Genomic DNA, 18,005 nt, shown 5'->3' on the forward strand with positions numbered 1-18,005 from the left:
ATGCGTTCTCAAATACCTTCAATGAACAAAATGGAGTCACACAAGGAGCAGTTTCTTCCCCTGTGCTATTCTGTATTTACATTGACAAAATTATCAAGTTATTACGATGTTCAACTATTGGATGCCAAATCCAGGGTGTCTATATGGGCATCTGGGTATATGCAGATGATATTATCCTGCTTTCTCCTAGCAGAACAGGTCTTCAGGAAATGGTGAAAATTTGTGAAAATTTTGCCAAAGCTACTAAGCTGAAATTTAGTACAAATATTCGAATCGAAAAATGTAAAACTAAATGCCTTATTTTTTCTAAAGAAAGGATTAATTACAATGAAATAACCCCAATTTTATTGAATGAATTACCTTTACCATTTGTTAACGACTTAAAACATTTAGGAAATGTTCTTCAAAGTGATAATTCAATGACCATAGATTGCAATAAAAAAGAGTTATTTTCATTTCAAAAATTCATTCCCTTAACCAAGAGTTTTATTTTAACAGTCCTGTTGTTATTTTGAAACTGTACAATATTTACTGTTGTAGTTTTTATGGATCTAGTATTTGGGACTTCAGTTCCCAATGTGTTTCAAAATTGTATACAGCATGGAATACTGCTATTCGAATTCTTTTTAATGTACCTAGAGATACGCATAGGTACTTGATTGAAAGTATTTCACAATGTTTACATGTAAAAACTATGTTAGCTAGCAGATGTGTGTCTTTCTATGAGACTTTTAAAGCAAGTTCTAAGCTTTGCATTAGATTTCTTTCTAATTTATGTAAAAATGACCTCAACACAGTTATTGGCATAAATTTATTTTGTATTGCAAATGATTGTTTTGTAAATCCTTCCGATCTTAGTAAAATGTTAGTTAAGAAACAAATGAAATATTTTGATGTCCCATTGGAACATGAATGGAAAGTTCCGGTTTTACAAGAACTTTTAAGTACAAGAATGAATAATTGAAGGATTCGATGATTACGTAATAACTGAAATGATAATGTTATGTAGTGAGTAAAAATCAATGTTTTCTATTTGTGTATAATTTTGCATATTTTTTCTCTTTTCTTTTGGAAACCTGTATTTTCAAAAAAATTTATTTAAACAAATTTTTACAACACCATTCATATATGTATTTATATCTTTGTGTGTGAATAAATCTTTATAATATAATAATATTACAGTTGTCATCAAACGTCTTCAGCAGAACTTGTTACATTAACGATTAGATAAAATCGTTCAAAAACAACTTTTCAGGTCGAGTTCGTTCTTTAGCTATGAACTGAACGTTCAGCTAACGGCATTTTCCGTTATTTCTCAAAGTTTCAGTTTCAGTCTCAATTTTATTAACACCTTTAACGGAAGATAATTTAGAAATCTTTAATGGTGAAAGTCGTTCACGATTATTTCATAAAATTTTAAGACAACATATAAAAAAATCAAACACGCAAAGGCACATAAAAGTGCATAATTTCTTTTCTATTTTCAGTAAAAAATTTGACTTAAATCGCTGTTATTTAAAAACACATTCGTACATTTTTTTGGGAAACCTAAATTTTTTATTTTTCAATGAACCGTTATTTCCGTTTGCACATTGATTTCAATGATTTTGCCGTTCGTTAGCATACTCTTCCGTTAATTTTCAAAAACTTGCAGTTCATAAACGGATTTTGATCAGTCTTAGTGTTCAGTACCAGGTTTCAAAAATGAATTAGTTTGAAAATTACAATATAAAACAAACTTCAATTCCTTTGTCAAAAATTATTACTCAAGCCCAAATTACTATAAGGACTAAGCAAAGAGGAAAAATATGTAATTTATCCAAAAAAAACTAAACTAGTAAACTCTAGAGTACTACACAACTAATCCACTAAACTCTAGAATACTGCGAACCTAAACTTCTAAACTCTAGAATACTACACAACTAAACTACTAAACTCTAGAATACTACGAACCTAAACTTCTACACTCTAGAATACTACACAACTAAACTACTAAACTCTAGAGTGCTACACAACTAATCCACTAAACTCTAGAATACTGCAAACCTAAACTTCTAAACTCTAGAATAATACGCAACTAAACTACTAAACTCTAGAGTGCTACACAACTAATCCACTAAACTCTAGAATACTGCAAACCTAAACTTCTAAACTTTAGAATACTACACAACTAAACTACTAAACTCTAGAATACTACAAAAATAAACAACTAAACTCTAGAATACTAAACTACAGAATACTACACAACTAGACTACTAAACTATAGAATAATACACAACTAAAATATAGAATGCTACACTACTATTGCAGTTTTCTAAGCGAACTGAAATATATAGAATATTCCATTACAACATTTGAATAAAACAGTTGTTTTCTGGTTTCCTATAGTTTACAATCTATCTTGTTTACATTCCCCGTCAGCAGTATTTTTGCTGGATCAGCGACCAAATATTTGTACTTCTTTTTTATTATATTATATATCACATTTTGTCTAAATATTCAGAACAATTCGTGCACTTTTGTGTGCAGTTTTACAGGCGTTAAAACATCCGGAAGGTAAAGCACGAAAATTATTTTGTAAAGAGACTCGCGCATTTCTATTTATGGAAAACATATAGAAAATAACCGAATTATATATTTTAAACATAGAAAAACGACAATATCTTCCACATGTTAAATGTTTATCAGATAAAGGTTTCAAGGGTACCTTTGTGAATCGGGCATTTACATCTCATAATGTTTTTGTCTTTTTTACAAATAAACTTTAAAACTATAACAGTGAGCTTCAAAACACGAAAAGTACTTTTAAAAAGTAAGTCATTTCACCATAAGTTGGCAATATTATTTTATTCTAAACATAAATATACTTCAGTGGAAATTTGAATATAGCCACTTTTTTATTCTTATTGTAAACGTGAAATGTACTTTTAAATCATATATCAATATTTTATTTGATGGCTGAAGAGATAATTTGACAGTAAAAGAAAATAAAAATCATGTTAAAAACAGAAATAATCTTCACAAAAAAATAGAATTCACTTTCATTATTTTTTACATAACATCTTTTATATAAGTTATACAAGAGCTGTCAAGGAAAAGCATGAAATGTACTTTTTAAAAGAAAATTCAGTATTTATGACTTTTAGTAACTACTCTCTATTCATTATTTGAAATATAAAATTTTTCAATTTAGAAAATATCCTAACGAAAAAAGCATAAAACGCACTTTTAAAAGTTAAATCAAAATTGTATCAGTTTAAGATAAAATACATTTTTGCTTTTTAAACATCCATTTTATTGGAGGAAGGAATTTGCAAACATAGCATGTGTTAGAATTAAAACATTTGTTCTGCTGATAAAAATCTTCAATTAAATTCTGTTAAAAATTCGAAATAAGATTGATATTTAAAAGCTTAGAAAAGTGTCGTTTATTTTCATATCATATTTTAGGGAAATTGTGAGTATAAAGTTCTAGGAATATAAAAATCGTTTCTGTTTCTAAGATTTGCGTTTTTGATATTTTTTGATAATATAAATAAATTATCGTCTAAAGATTGACTAAAAATCTCTTATTTAAAGAAAAAAAAACACTAATAAAAACCTAGGGAAATAAAATATGATGAAAGATGATACAAACATCTTCCTCATTTACTTCATAAGACAACTTTTCAGAAAAATATAATAGAAATAAGATTATTCAGGAGTTAAAATTCATTAAAATTTTATGTTTAAAGTCAGGGAAATATTTGTTTACATTGTTTACATCACATTTCAAGTTCAAATAAGTTCAAATACTTGAAATACCACAATCATTTATCAAATTTAATCCACAAATCAACCCCTATTTTAAAATGTTTTTTATTATTTTTTTGCTTGTTTAGTGAATTTCAATTTGAAGTAAACCTTAAAAAAATCTAGTTTCTCTGATCCCCCTCTCTCCCCACTGTACAAATCTCTTTGGTAGTTTATGAGCATTGAATCCCACTGTGGAAACATAAATGAACTTGGTGAAGCCTTTATTCAAATTTATTCAAATTTCAACACTTTTTCCACACACAAATCTTGGGAGAATAGATACATAAATGTGAATACAAGCTGAATGCAATGCATGTACATCTTAAAAATAGTTTCAGCTTAAGCCTAACATAGAAAGTGGGAAAATGTATGGGCCGAGATCTTGACATCTTAAAAAAATTTAACTAAATTTTAAGACTGGGTAAATTTTGAAACAAAACATCGCCTCGGTCGTTGGTTTTACCTCACCAACGCACTAAGCCTTTTTTGTAGAACTAAGCATCTTCTTTAAAGGGACTGTAAAGGAAAAATAAAAAGGGGGTATAGGCTTAAACCTGAGATACTCAGGAGCTGTACGATACACATAAGACATCTAGTGCTTATTTGTTGAATATGATCTATTTAATATTACAACTTTAATACACAATTGCATATAAACGAATTTTCGCATGAATTTGAAACAGTTTTATATCAGATAGATGTTTTATATGTATCGTTTAACGCCTGAGATTCTCAGGTTTCATCCTATACCCCCTTTCATTTTTCCTTTACAGCCGGCCCCTTTAAAAAAATGCACGGCGTTTGTTTGTAGCTTTAGTGAGAAAAAGTACAAAGAGCTGTTTTAGATAATTTTTTTACACTAGATTCACCACGTTAAAATTTCTGAAATAAATCAAACTATTGGTTTAATTTAGGTATACAAGCATTTTTTTAAGCATTAAGTCTTTGTCATAAACTCTGATATTTTTAATCCCTGTATCTTTGTTAACCCAATGTCGGAGACCTTAGATACTTCAAACTATCAATTATGTTAGATTAAATAATCTAATTGCTTGAAATATCAAAGGTTTAAAAGATGCAATGGTTTAAAAATTTTAGTTTATGGCAAAGATTCAATTCCTTTTAAATATTTCTTGATTCCCTTTATTTCTTTAATAATCTTTGCAAAATTATTTTTAGTTTTATGAATAATGATTAAGTTTGAACACAACTAATTGCATGATAAAGTCAAGTAAATATTATTATTTAACAAAAGCCATTAGGCTTAAAAACTTCAGTAAACGTAAAAGTTTTACTCTCAGTTTTATTTTAATCCCCCCTCATAAAAATTGTACACTTTTCTTTTTCACTTAAAGAAAACATTTACACTTGTTATATTTGCTTTGTCATCAGTTTATTTCTCAATATATGTTTCAATTGCTTCAGGTGTCAAATAATCCATGGGAAAACTCAGGTTAGTAAACACCTTTACCCTCTCCATGCATCACAAACTCAAGTTTTTTCAAGTTAATAAAACTATTAGTAAATCAGGACAAAGCAATCTTACATCAGAACTTTCATCTTTAGCATCTTCAGTAACTGCGTTAATAAGTTCTTCAAAAAAACCTAAATCTTCAGATGAACAGACAGACTTTATTCCACTCATCTATACAAATGAGTCATTGCTATGGACAACTCAGCCATATATTCCAATTCCTGCAACTGACAATGATTACTTCAGCTTAACGAAAATGATTGCAGAGTTCAAGTTCATAATTCTACCTGGAATTGTGGTATCATTGCTGGTAATTGTTGTGTCAATGATAATGTGTGAAATTGCGTATCGTCTCATTATCCACAATGTCATTCCAGGACTTTTCAAGAGCGTTATCTTAGACTTCATATCTGCTGGAGAAGCTTGCATTATTTCTTGGGAACTCATCACAATATTTCATCAGTATGGAGAACCAATATGGGCAGTGCTGGCCTTCATGTGCATGATCATTAAAACCTACAGATTTAAAATAGATTGTGCTTCTTGTCCATATAATCATCTTCTAGCCTTATTAAAAGGATATATTTCAACCAAGGATGCATGTATCAGAATTATATTCCAGTTTCTGGGTGGATCAGTATTTTTCCGCTGGCAGTCTTATGTCTGGGACTTTGGTTTGACTCCAATCCATATTGGGAGAGCATACTGGACAGCCTATGGAAGATGTACTGCATGGCTAGCTGACCTAACCTGGGTTGGATTTCTGTATGAGTTTACAGGCTCACTTTTATGTAACATAGCAGCTACAATAATATTTGATTTTGAGCTTTTTTCAAAAGTATCAGTTCACTGGAGAATCTTTGCAAGCTCTGGCATCACTATGTCTCTAGTTATTGTTTGCTTTCATCATACTGGAGGGTTTTTCCAACCTTTACTAGCCTTTGCAAGAACCTTTGGATGCATCGGAGTGTTACGTGATGTAACTGTTCTAGACCACATAGTAGTTTACTGGGTTGGGGCTACATTGGGTGCAGTGTTGGCAATGTATACTTCTCCATATGTTAAGAAGCTTATTATGGCACTAACTTGGAGACACAGAGGCCATAAATCAGTCAAAGTGAAAGGAATTGAAGAAGCATTACCTCTTGTTGAAGATCATGCACATAATATTTAATATGCTCTTTCTTGCAGTTTTTTTTAGCAAATATTAAATTTTAATAAATCTTTTTTTGCACTTTTCATTTACTTTACTTCCTTTTACCAAATTTTTTATTCTATTTAGTTACACAATCATGAAGCTGGAAAGTTGGTGTCTTACTGGTGAAGAGCATGATCATCCCCAGGATACGGTTATCAGCAAACTATTTGAGGATCAATTAGAAGAGAACTTGGATCTCCAAAATAAGGTGGCTGTAATTCATGCTGAAACCAAGGCAGAACTTACATTTAAAGAGCTAAATGAGAAAGCAAATGTGTTGGCAAGATTGATTTTGCGAAAGGTTAAAAAAGAAGGAATGCTGCCCAATCAGGATGGAGATTACATTGTTGGATTAAGGTTTGTTCCTGATGAAAGTCTTATCATCACCATCTTAGCTTTGTTTAAAGCAGGTTTAGCCTATGTTCCGTTAGCTCCAAATTGGCCTGAGGGGAGAGTTCAGCATATCATTAATGAAGCTCAACCAATCATGCTGATGACCAATGCCAAGTCTGACATCTTGGTAAAAGCTCAAAAAGAATTGGCCATTACCAAGAAGAGGCCAATTTTTCAATACAAAGAAATGATTGAGGAAGCCTATAAAACAAACACTTCCATCCTCAACCTGCCATCTAATCAAATATTGAACAACTCTTTAAAAGGAAGTCGTCTTTATTCCGTTCTTTATACATCTGGTAGTACAGGTACTCCAAAAGGAGTAAGGCATGTTCATAGAGCAGCATGCAATAGATTCTTTTGGCAATGGAGATGCTTCCCATATTCTGAAGATGAGGTATGTGTATTTAAAACAACTCTGACTTTTGTTGATTCTGTTACAGAGATATGGTCTCCTCTGCTTTCAGGGAAAAAGCTGGTAATTTTTCCTACTAAAGTTACACAAAATGTTGAAGACTTTGTTAATAAGCTTGAAGAGTTCAAAATTGGTCGAGTATTTGTTGTAACTTCGTTGGTCCGAAACATTCTGGCCTTCTGCCGTTTGAACAAGCAGAGGAAAAGGCTGCAATTTGTCAAGATCTGGGACTGCTCTGCTGAACCTGTCACAAAAGATATCCTTCTCTCTTTCTTTGATTATTTTCCCCAAGACCACATGATATCAAATTTTTATGGCTCAACTGAAATTATGGATGTAACTTATGAAACTTTTAAATCAAAGGAAAATGTGTTGGATGTCAGCATGGATGATAAAATACCCATAGGCTACCCTGTTGATAACACTAAAGCCTACATTTTTGATGATAACCTACAGCCTGTTAATGAAGGAACGATTGGTAACTTATATATTGCAAGCCGAAATCTAGGTGCAGGTTATGTTGGTGCTAAAGAGGGTGGGTTCCTAACAAATCCACATTGTGAAGCAAAGGATGATTACAAAATACTATATAAAACAGGAGACTTTGCAATCAATAAGAACAGTCGTCTCTACTTTCAAGGAAGAGCAGATTCTCAAGTCAAGATCAGAGGTCACAGGGTTGATTTATCTGAAATTGAGAAAGCTGTAACTGATGTGATATCTGTAACAAAAGCCACTGTTCTTTGTTTCAGTCCAGGAATGCCTAACCAAAAAGTTCTCTGCTTTTACACTGTAAAGGAAGGGTTTGTAATGCCTGAACCAAAGCTTGAAGTTCACTTGTCATCAGTACTTCCTGATTATATGATGCCAAAACTAATCAAGCTTAATAGTTTTCCACTCCTTGTAAATGGAAAGATTGATAGGCAGGTTTTGCTACAGAAGTATGAAGATTCTTTGTCCTGCAGTCAATTTGAATTTGGTGAGGAAGATCTTAAAGAAATAGAGGAGAATGATCATGCAATGGCAAAGGTTTTGCTTAGCTCAGTTGCATCTGTCATACAGAATCCTAATCACAAGCCAACACTAGAGGATAATTTCTTTAACATAGGTGGAGACTCAATAAACATGGTGATGGTAATTAGTAAGATTAGTGACCATGGTTACAATATTTCAGTCACTAACTTTGTCATGAGTGCTAAACTCAAAGATGTAATCAAACATCTTACTGCTGGTGAAATTCAGGAAGATTTGGATCACGTTCTGAAGAAAATGAGTGAAGAGAATGAATATTCCAGCGGTGACCTAAAAGAAGAGCATAAAGCTATTGTGCTAGACATGATGAGTCGCAGTTTTGCTGAAAAGGGAGATCTAACAACCCTGGCTACTGTCACATATGAAGTTCTTATTGAACAACTTGAGGTATTATGGCCCTCCCTGCTAGCAGCAAACCTTAGCATAGTTGTGTATGACAAGAAAAATATCCCTATCGCAGCATGTCTAAACTTTGATGCCAGGTCATCTGAAGCTGCTCCTTTATGTGCTAGAGCAGCATTTTCAAGAAACATGAATGATTTGGAACAATCTGCTGGTAAAAATGGTGAAGAGGATCACACACCTGAACATCCTGAAGCTGTAGATGAGGTTCCTATGTCTGTTGTTGAATTCCTGGAGTCTGTTGAAGAACCCCTCAAGGAAAAGCATATTCCTAAGGAAATGGGAAAGTTCATTTACACTAGTATGCTGGGAACTTCTAAAAATCTAAGGTATGAATTTCAATTTCCATTAAAGAAGTCGTTTTACTCAAACATTTTTTTTCAGTCCCTTAGAGAACATTAGAGTGGCACTTTTCATGGAGCAGGAAAATATTCGTAAGGGAAGAGAGCGTGGATTTTTGGGAATCTTTACAGCAAATGCAAACCGGCTAACCCAGCTGATATCAAGAACACTGAAGTATCAGGTAAACAAATGAATGTATTACATTTGCAGAGATATGGATGGGTTTTATAGACATTAGAAAATCTGATCTGAAAGTGTTTGTCTCTTAAAGGGACCGTTCACTTATTTGGGTAATTTCAGGGTAAACTAAACAGCCTATTCGCTCTTGATTGGTAATAGTCTTACTTTTCAAAGACAACTGTGGCCGGAGAAAAAGCCGATTTTTTGTTCAGAATTTGAGCTGAAAGGGACGGTCCCTCTCTATAGACACTATTTGATGTTTTTTTCAGTAACAGCAGCCCAATAAAATTTAAATTTATTTTATTTTAATGTCATTATGTGTTCGTTATAATGAACTATTATATGAAAACTTTAGATATTTGAGTTAGCAAGAAATTTACGTTTTTCGTATTAAAACATGTAAAATATGTATACAAAGACGACGTCTCTAAAACAATCAATTAATCATAACTCATATTTTGGTTCGTAGATTTTGTAGATTTTGTTCGCGTATGTGCACAACTTTTCATTTGTCATGCCGCGTTCAATTCAGCTTTTTACACAGGCAATACACAATTTTGAATGCGATGAAATAGTGTTATTTTAGAAATAGAAAGTTAAAAAACAACAAAAATTAAAAAATAATGACATTTACAATTAACGATCAGATGTTTATTTATTTTGATTCACAACATACTGAAGAAAACATCAATTAGTGTCTATAGAGAGGGACCGTCCCTTTGAGCTCGAATTCTGAACGAAAAATCGGCTTTTTCTCCGGCCACAGTTGTCTTTGAAAAGTAAGACTATTACCAATCAAGAGCGAATAGGCTGTTTAGTTTACCCTGAAATTACCCAAATAAGTGAACGGTCCCTTTAAAGAGAAACTCCTATTAGTCATGAAATTAGTATTCAGTAGTTCAATCAATAAATCAATCAATCAAATGGAGAAAAGGTGGCACTTTATGATCTGTATTTATCTAAATAGATTTATTCTTAAGATTAAAACAAACGTTTAAGACAAACAGTTCTGAATAATGCTATTTTAAGATTTTGTCTACAATACAAGTCAACCAGTACGAGGATGAAAATGGCTGCAGACCTTTTGGCGAAGCACCTGACGATTTAGTGACTGAAATTGCAATTTTAAAGTTTTAACATTTTTGCAAATTGTAATGCCTTCACAAGTTAGACATTCATTTATTTTTTCATAAATACAAATGCACATTAAAATTAGTAGAAATAACATTTGGGTAACATTTTTGCTTAAATTGTCATATTTACTGAACTGAGGCCTAACAAATTTTTAGTATTTAACTTTTTTTATTACGTTTAGATACACACATTAATTTATCACTAAAATATTTGTAATATTTCATTTCAGCAATCCTAAGTATATAATCAGTAATGTTTCTTATATTAAAAATAAATTTTCAAACGAAAAACGGTGTAGTGTATGAAACTAAAGACCTAAATGGTTAGTTCCAATCATTTCTTCCTTGAATAGTCTAAACACCAATTTAATCCTGTTCAAAACTTCATACTATGCAAATTATGCATTGACTTTTTAGATTGGGCCCATTTGAAACGTCGCCTGGACTTGCCCTTGGTTTTCCATTGCAAAGCCATTTATACTTGAAAGGAAGATTTAAAAGATGTAAAGTGCTTTTTCAATCTTCAGTTTATAGTGGAGTATTTTGCAAAATTCTAGAAGATTTGAAACATGAAACACGATAAAAATATAAAATATAAAAAGTCTAATACCTCGAATGTTATAAAATGAAACAGAAAACGAGGTTGTCAGACAATGAGTCAAAAATAAGATGCCCAGACACTGTCAGAATGGTCCAGACTAGCAGACAGACAGCTATTTATTACATATGCAGACAGCGAGATGGATACGGAGACAGACACCCACCCAGACAGGCAAATATTTATCTAGATAGCTTGATAGACCCATAAGCAGATAGATAGACAAACAGACAAATGTTCACCCAGACAAGCATAAGTACAAAGTAGGCTGTTGTCAGTGAATGGTATTGTGATTGAAAAATATAATAAAATTTTTTTACATGCACAGAATATATACAGGGGTGGCTTGCCACTTCAGTTTCAATAGAAGTAAATACATTTAGTGTATAGCGCCGTTTGAAGGATTTAACTCTAATTGGATGATGAGTATAGATAGAAAGATAGATGTTACCGCCATGCAATTTTTATTGGTTCAGAATGGACACAAAACAAATGACTGAACCCTGATAGGATCAGACGCTAATGGACTCGGCATACAAGTGTGTGTGTTACGATACTTTCCAGGGGGGGGGGGTTAATACAAATTTGTTCTTGAAAATCAAAATTAAAGAGTTAGAAATTTACTTACAACTGAAAATTTGTATTTATATAATTAACAATCATGTTAAAGCTATAAAAAAATCAAAATATATAAAATCCTTTTTTAAAGATTCTATTAAATTGTTTTAGATATCTACACATTTTTTTAGAAAAATTTGAATATTTGTGCTATAGTAAAAGTTCAAGACAAATTATAGTCTAAAATAATCTTAGATTTTGATTCCAGTGTCCGAATTTAATGAATTTTAGCTGCCAAAAACCGGTTTCAAGTGAGCGCCAGCTTAAATCTTGAAACATTGAATACAATTTTAAGTGAAACCAAGCAGATATTGAATATTCAATATTTCCAACCATACCATATTTGAGCCGCGGCTTAAATTTAAGCCGCCGGTCAAATTCTTTAAATTCGGCCTCTGGATCCTTAAAGATTATCCAATTGTGAGAATCATGAGAATTTATGAAGATATCTCCATAATGGATGATCAGACAAAGGTTTGAAAGGTACTTTTATGGATCAGACATGCCACATTATTTTGACTATATTTTCTTGTAAGGTCTTTAAAACTAGATTTAATAATCAAAACCTTTTTAGTTTGCTTGAACATTTTCTATTCTGGATTGTAATCAAATTTCATCTCTTATATTTTATTTTTATATCTCGCATCCCATAAACAATTTTAACTTTTTAATGGATTATTATTATTAATGCCTTTTTTTTACATTTTCAAATTTTGAACTAACAACCTTAAATCTTTAAAAAGGATCATATGAAGTAATACAAATATTTGAGACCAGTGGCCGAATTTAAAGAATTTGAACGGCGGTTTAAATTTAAGCCGTGGCTTAAATATGGTTGGTTCCACTTAAAATTGTATCAAATGTTTCAAGATTGAAGCCGGCGCTTAATTTAAACCGGGTTTTGGCAGATTTAAACCGCGGCTCAAATTATTTAAATTCCATCTCAGGTCAGCACAAGGCCGGATATATGTGTAAATATGAAATAAATAAAACTACCCTTGCTCTTGAAGCATGCCATTTTTCTTTGAAAACGGCTAAACTAATAATTTTGTGGATTTTGAAAATTAATTAAAATGATATGGAGTAAAAAGATATTCGAAAAGAATAAAATGGATAAGAAACAATATCATAGAAAAGAAAAGAACAAACTTTTTGCTGTAAAACAATATTTGATTGAATCTATGCAATGTGATATGTATAGAAATAAATCTGTCAGAGTCGCAAACTTTTTACACAAAAACCTGAATGTAAAACATTTTGTATTCCAACTGAACCAAATATATTAAAATATTCTCTAACAGTGAAAAAAAAAGAAGATAAAAACATATATCTATATGTATATTTATTTTCCCTGTCTGTTTGTTTGTCTGTTTGCGGCATCCAATAAACGTCAAAACGACAAAGCGACCCCAGGAAAGATTTTTTTTAAAATAAAATAAATTGCCCCGAAAAGAATGTCAAAATTTTTTATAATTGAAAAAATGCGTGAATTAAAACAGATTTATCTATATATCTATCTATCTATCTATCTATCTATCTATCTATCTATCTATCTATCTATCTATCTATCTATCTATCTATCTATCTATCTATCTATCTATCTATCTATCTATCTATCTATCTATCTATCTATCTATCTNGGGTGTATTGTTTGGGGATCCAGGGGTATGTCATGGTAAATTAGGGGCCCTGGTTAAAAGTTAGTGAGACCTAATTTTGGACTGCATTTTCACCCCTGAAATAAAAACTTTTCTCTTTGACTAAAATTTAAAAAATATGTCGATACGGACAGGATGCACATCGAGCGTTGTAGTTGGTTCTTTTTTTTGGCATCGAAAGTTATTTTGGAAAGGCAAGATAAACTGATAAAGAAATGTGAAGGATGCTATAAATAAATTATTTGATTACCTCTCCTGTAAATATCAAATACAGATAAAAGCTGGAGAAGCTAAATTAATTATTAACTATTTAATGAAAAAGGAGAAATAATGAAAGGAAGATTTGAGTGAAATAATTATCAAATGTAGGGGGTTGGGATAGTTGGATAGTTGAGAGCAAGGATAAAGGATGTTTTGATGGTTGGCAGCAAAATATAGGATGATTGGATGGTAGGGATCAAAGATAAAGGATAACTGGATTGTTAGGAGCAAGGATAAAGGTGGTTGAATGGTTGGGAGCAAGGATCAAGGATTGTTGGATGGTTGGGAGTAGGTGTAAAGGATGTTTGGGAGCAAGAATAAAGAATGGTTGGATGGTTGGACGGTTGGTTAGAATTCTAGGTATTGATCAAATCTTCCATTGTAAAAAATCTATACTTTGTAATGTTGCTGTGTTTAATGGTGTATTTTTAATATCCTAATTCAAATATTTGTTTAATCCAACGAGATGGTTAAATTCATTGATTTAGTTCTCTCTGGATATAAATGTACATGGATAAAGCCATAATTTGACTTTATTATATTTTCTGTTCAACCTAGTTATATAATTAATATTTTATTGGTTGGTATTAATTCATCACGTATAATAAAAAGACCTTACAGAGAGACCTTTAAAACTTCGGAATAGAAAGACGACATTTAAGCAATCTCATTTGCTCTTGATGATGTTACAAGTTTGCCTAAAGCTTGAAAATCGACATGTTTTGATATTTGGTCTGAAACAGCTGCTGTGTTTCATATCCTTTCGACTTTTAAAAAGAAAAATTTGAGTATAAAAGTCGTCTTCCTCTTCATAGTTTTTAAATCCCACTGTATATTACATATATTTACATTGATTTCTGAGATCAAATATCTGTTTAAATTTAGATTTAAACATATCTCTCTTATCTGGTGTATCACCCCAACCAAAGAATTATAATTTTTCGTACTGCATTTTACTGTCTCTGGGCGGTAAAGTAAACACAAGACGATGTCACAGCCAGACACGGGATCCATTTTCACATGAAAAATCAATGAAATATTCTGAAAATAGGAAACTATTATGTGAATGATCAAATTTTTCAAAATTGAATGCTTTTATCTTCCTTGGATACAAAAAGAACACAGATACATTTATTCTTGTTCACAAACACCGCCCAGAGAGAACTGGTTTGAATATGATCGCAGAGAATATGCAACAGCTATTAACTTTCCTTGCCTTATTACCTTGCCCCCAGAGATAAGAGAGTTACAAAAATCGATTATCAGCTAAAATATGCGATATTTTCCTATTGTGTACAAGTACTGTACACGATCAATCAGCAAACATCTGTATTCAGGGATATTTAAGGATCCTTTGGATACAAAACACAAAATCTTAAAAAAACGGAATTCATGAATGTTATGTTTCATGTTTGAAATTGGAGTATTTCTTTAAAATAGGTATTATGTTCAACAAGTGGCCGTGAGATGGCACTCTAGAACCATCGTTAAAACGTAGCATGTCGTGCCGGGTCAACTTAGGCCTACGAAGCCCACCCTGTGAAAGGAGATACGCAATCTGTGTCGATGCTTGCCCCCAACAAAGCTTTCGGTGCATTCTGCACTATTGTGCAGTACACTGACCGAAGATATAGTAGGATTTAGCGGAGATTACCGTATCATGTTTTTATTTATCGATTAAACATGATTGCATGTATCTATATTTCCTAGTTGACTGATAACAAAAATCGGTAAGAGAAACCATAAAATGCAAAGATATTTAATTCCAAAAGAACATACAGATCAAATATATTAGAATTACATCTCGATAAACTGTACTTTACTTTTGTCCTGCATCCGTAATCTCAATGCCTGTGTTCTGTATCCTATATCTAGTAATATCCTGTATTCTATATCTTGTAATATCCTCTATCCTATGTCTAGTAATATCCTGTATTCTATATCTTGTAATATCCTGTATTCTATATCTTGTAATATCCTGTATCCTGTATCTTGCAATATCCTGTGTCGTAAATCCTAAATTTAGTAATATCCTGTATCCATATATCTTGTAATATCCTGTGTCGTATATCCTATATCTTGTAATATCCTGTGTCGTATATCCTATATCTTTTAATTTCCTGTATCCTATATCTTGTAATATCCTGCATTCTATATCTTGTAATAGCCTGTATCCTATATCCAGTAATATCCTATATCCTGTATTTCATATTTTGTATTAGCCTGTATCCTATATCTTGTAATATTCTGTATCCTGTATCCTATGTCTTGTAATATCCTGTATCCTGTATCTTATATCATGTAATGAATATATATGACATAAAAATATTAATGTCTTAGTGCACAGTCCCTCACCATTCATCATGCTTTGATTGATTGGTTGATAATCGTATATGCTTAGAACACTAAATAGATATAGATATTATCATATATAAAACTAGATATATGAATAGATTAATATTTTAACATAGATATGTGTCTTAGAGCACTGAATAGATATAGATTACATTTATAAATTATATACAATTGTAAATATCAAAACTTTTTTTAGTAACAAGTCTAGTGTTTAATTTTCGCTTTTCAAGCTGCAAAATTTTTCTTTGTAATTGTAAAACTGAAAATTTCGCAGATTGACTTTTTAGCTAGGCACTTTTTTTAAATTTTGACCGTACATATTTCCTTGGGTTGTTGACAAAGAGAATAGAATATATATTAGAGTGGAATTTTGATAATCCCTCGGTATGAATTTTGTCAGTCCCTTTCAGCCTGAAAGGGAGTTCAAAGTGTACAAATCATGTAAATGTTCACAAATTATATGCAGTAGAGTATATCAATACAGTATGTTCCCTAGACTATCAATTTCAATTTAGATTTTTTTAAAGCTGGTAAATAAACGTTATAAAATGAATTAGGTGAAAAAAACATCATTTGATTTATAGTGATTGAGGAAAATCTTCGTTTGTAAAGTGAAAGGCATAGAGTCTATGTGAAATGATCACTGGTCAATTTTGAAACCAGCCTTTTTCATAATTTGGTTTTCTTTTAATATTAATTTTAGATTTTCTATAAAATGATATTCCAGGGCCCAACAGGTTATATAGCACAAATATGTGAAGTACACCTGCAGTATGGAAACAGTACAACAAAATGGCCGTTTTACACTTTTTTCTTTGATTGTTGAAGTTGCCGGGCCATAGAAGAATAAAATGATAGAGGTTGACATGATATAGGAACTATAAGGACATATTTCCTTGGGTTGTTGAAGTTGCCGGACCATAGAAGAATAAAATGATAGAGGCTGACATTATATAGGAACTAGGACATATTTCCTTGGGTTGTTGAAGTTGCCGGACCATAGAAGAATAAAATGATAGAGGCTGACATTATATAGGAACTAGGAATCCACATGGAAGAGAATTGATTCAAAATATCCTCCTTTGATAAAATTGCTGAGACCACGAAACTGTCAAAATAGGTTTTAGTGGTTTTCAGGATTTATGGTTCGCAGGGTTAGAAGGAGAACTATAAAAGGTATTTGGTTCCCAAATAGTAAAATAACAGAATTCAACGTTTTATATACTTTAGAAAAAAGTTAATGACTCTTTCTATCTATCTATCTATCTGCCTGCATGTCTGTCTGTCTATCTTTTTACCATACTCTCTATCCATCTATCTGTCTATTTAACTAGACTGTTTTCTATCAGTGCTTGATTAAATAAAAAAGTTAGAAATTGATGAAAGTAAACAAATAGTTGAGAAAAGTATACATTGATAGATGGATATAGATCAGATATAGTAAGTATTATGGAAACATGGAAAGTATAAGAACAAAAAATATGTTCAAAGATAGATAAGATGAAGAACATTCTCCCTGATATTTTAAATATTTAAAACTTTCTGAAAAAAGACCGTTAAAGACAGTTGAAGGCAGTTGAAGACAGTTGAAGACAGTTGAAGACAGTTGAAGACAGTTGAAGACAGTTGAAGACAGTTGAAGACAGTTGTCAAAGGAAATGGAGGTGATTGAAGAAAAGGAAGTGATTAAAGAAAATGAGAGAGATCAATGGAAGTAAGAGGATCGGGAGAAACAAATATAAGGGGGTCAAAGAAAAGTGGAGGGAGCAGAAAAGGGGGACCAAGAATAGTGGAGGGAGCAGAATAGGGGGACCAAGAATAGTGGAGGGAGCAGAAAAGGGGGACCAAGAATAGTGGAGGGAGCAGAATAGGGGGACCAAGAATAGTGGAGGGAGCAGAATAGGGGGACCAAGAATAGTGGAGGGAGCAGAATAGAGGGACCAAGAATAGCGAAGGAAGCAGGAAAAGGGGGACCAAGAATAGTGGAGGGAGCAGAGATAAGGGTGAACATGAATAGTGAAGAAAGCAGAGATAAGGGGGACTAAGAACAGGGGAGGGAGCAAGGATAAAGGGACCAAGAACATGGTAGGGATCAGGGATAAGGGAACCAAGAACATGGTAGAGAGCAGGGATAAGGGGACCAAGAACTGG

At 32.1% G+C, this 18,005-nt stretch overlaps 2 protein-coding genes across 2 annotated transcripts; both read left to right on the top strand.

Annotated features, from left to right (window-relative positions):
* The first annotated feature begins 5,600 nt into the window (after positions 1-5,600).
* LOC111716137 (aquaporin-11) lies at positions 5,601-6,443 on the top strand. The gene has a single exon (XM_023491562.1). It carries the CDS (start codon positions 5,601-5,603, stop codon positions 6,441-6,443), a length of 843 nt encoding a protein of 280 aa, XP_023347330.1.
* A 70-nt stretch (positions 6,444-6,513) lies between these two features.
* LOC111716139 (mycosubtilin synthase subunit C) lies at positions 6,514-10,612 on the top strand. Its single transcript, XM_023491564.1, has 3 exons — positions 6,514-9,038; positions 9,094-9,232; positions 10,261-10,612. The coding sequence occupies exons 1-3, from the start codon at positions 6,562-6,564 to the stop codon at positions 10,366-10,368; spliced, it is 2,724 nt and encodes a 907-aa protein (XP_023347332.1). The 5' UTR covers positions 6,514-6,561; the 3' UTR covers positions 10,369-10,612.
* The last annotated feature ends 7,393 nt before the right edge of the window (positions 10,613-18,005 follow it).

This window comes from Eurytemora carolleeae, unplaced genomic scaffold (assembly GCF_000591075.1).
Source record: "Eurytemora carolleeae unplaced genomic scaffold, Eaff_2.0 scaffold1618, whole genome shotgun sequence".
Classification (NCBI taxonomy): domain Eukaryota; kingdom Metazoa; phylum Arthropoda; class Copepoda; order Calanoida; family Temoridae; genus Eurytemora; species Eurytemora carolleeae.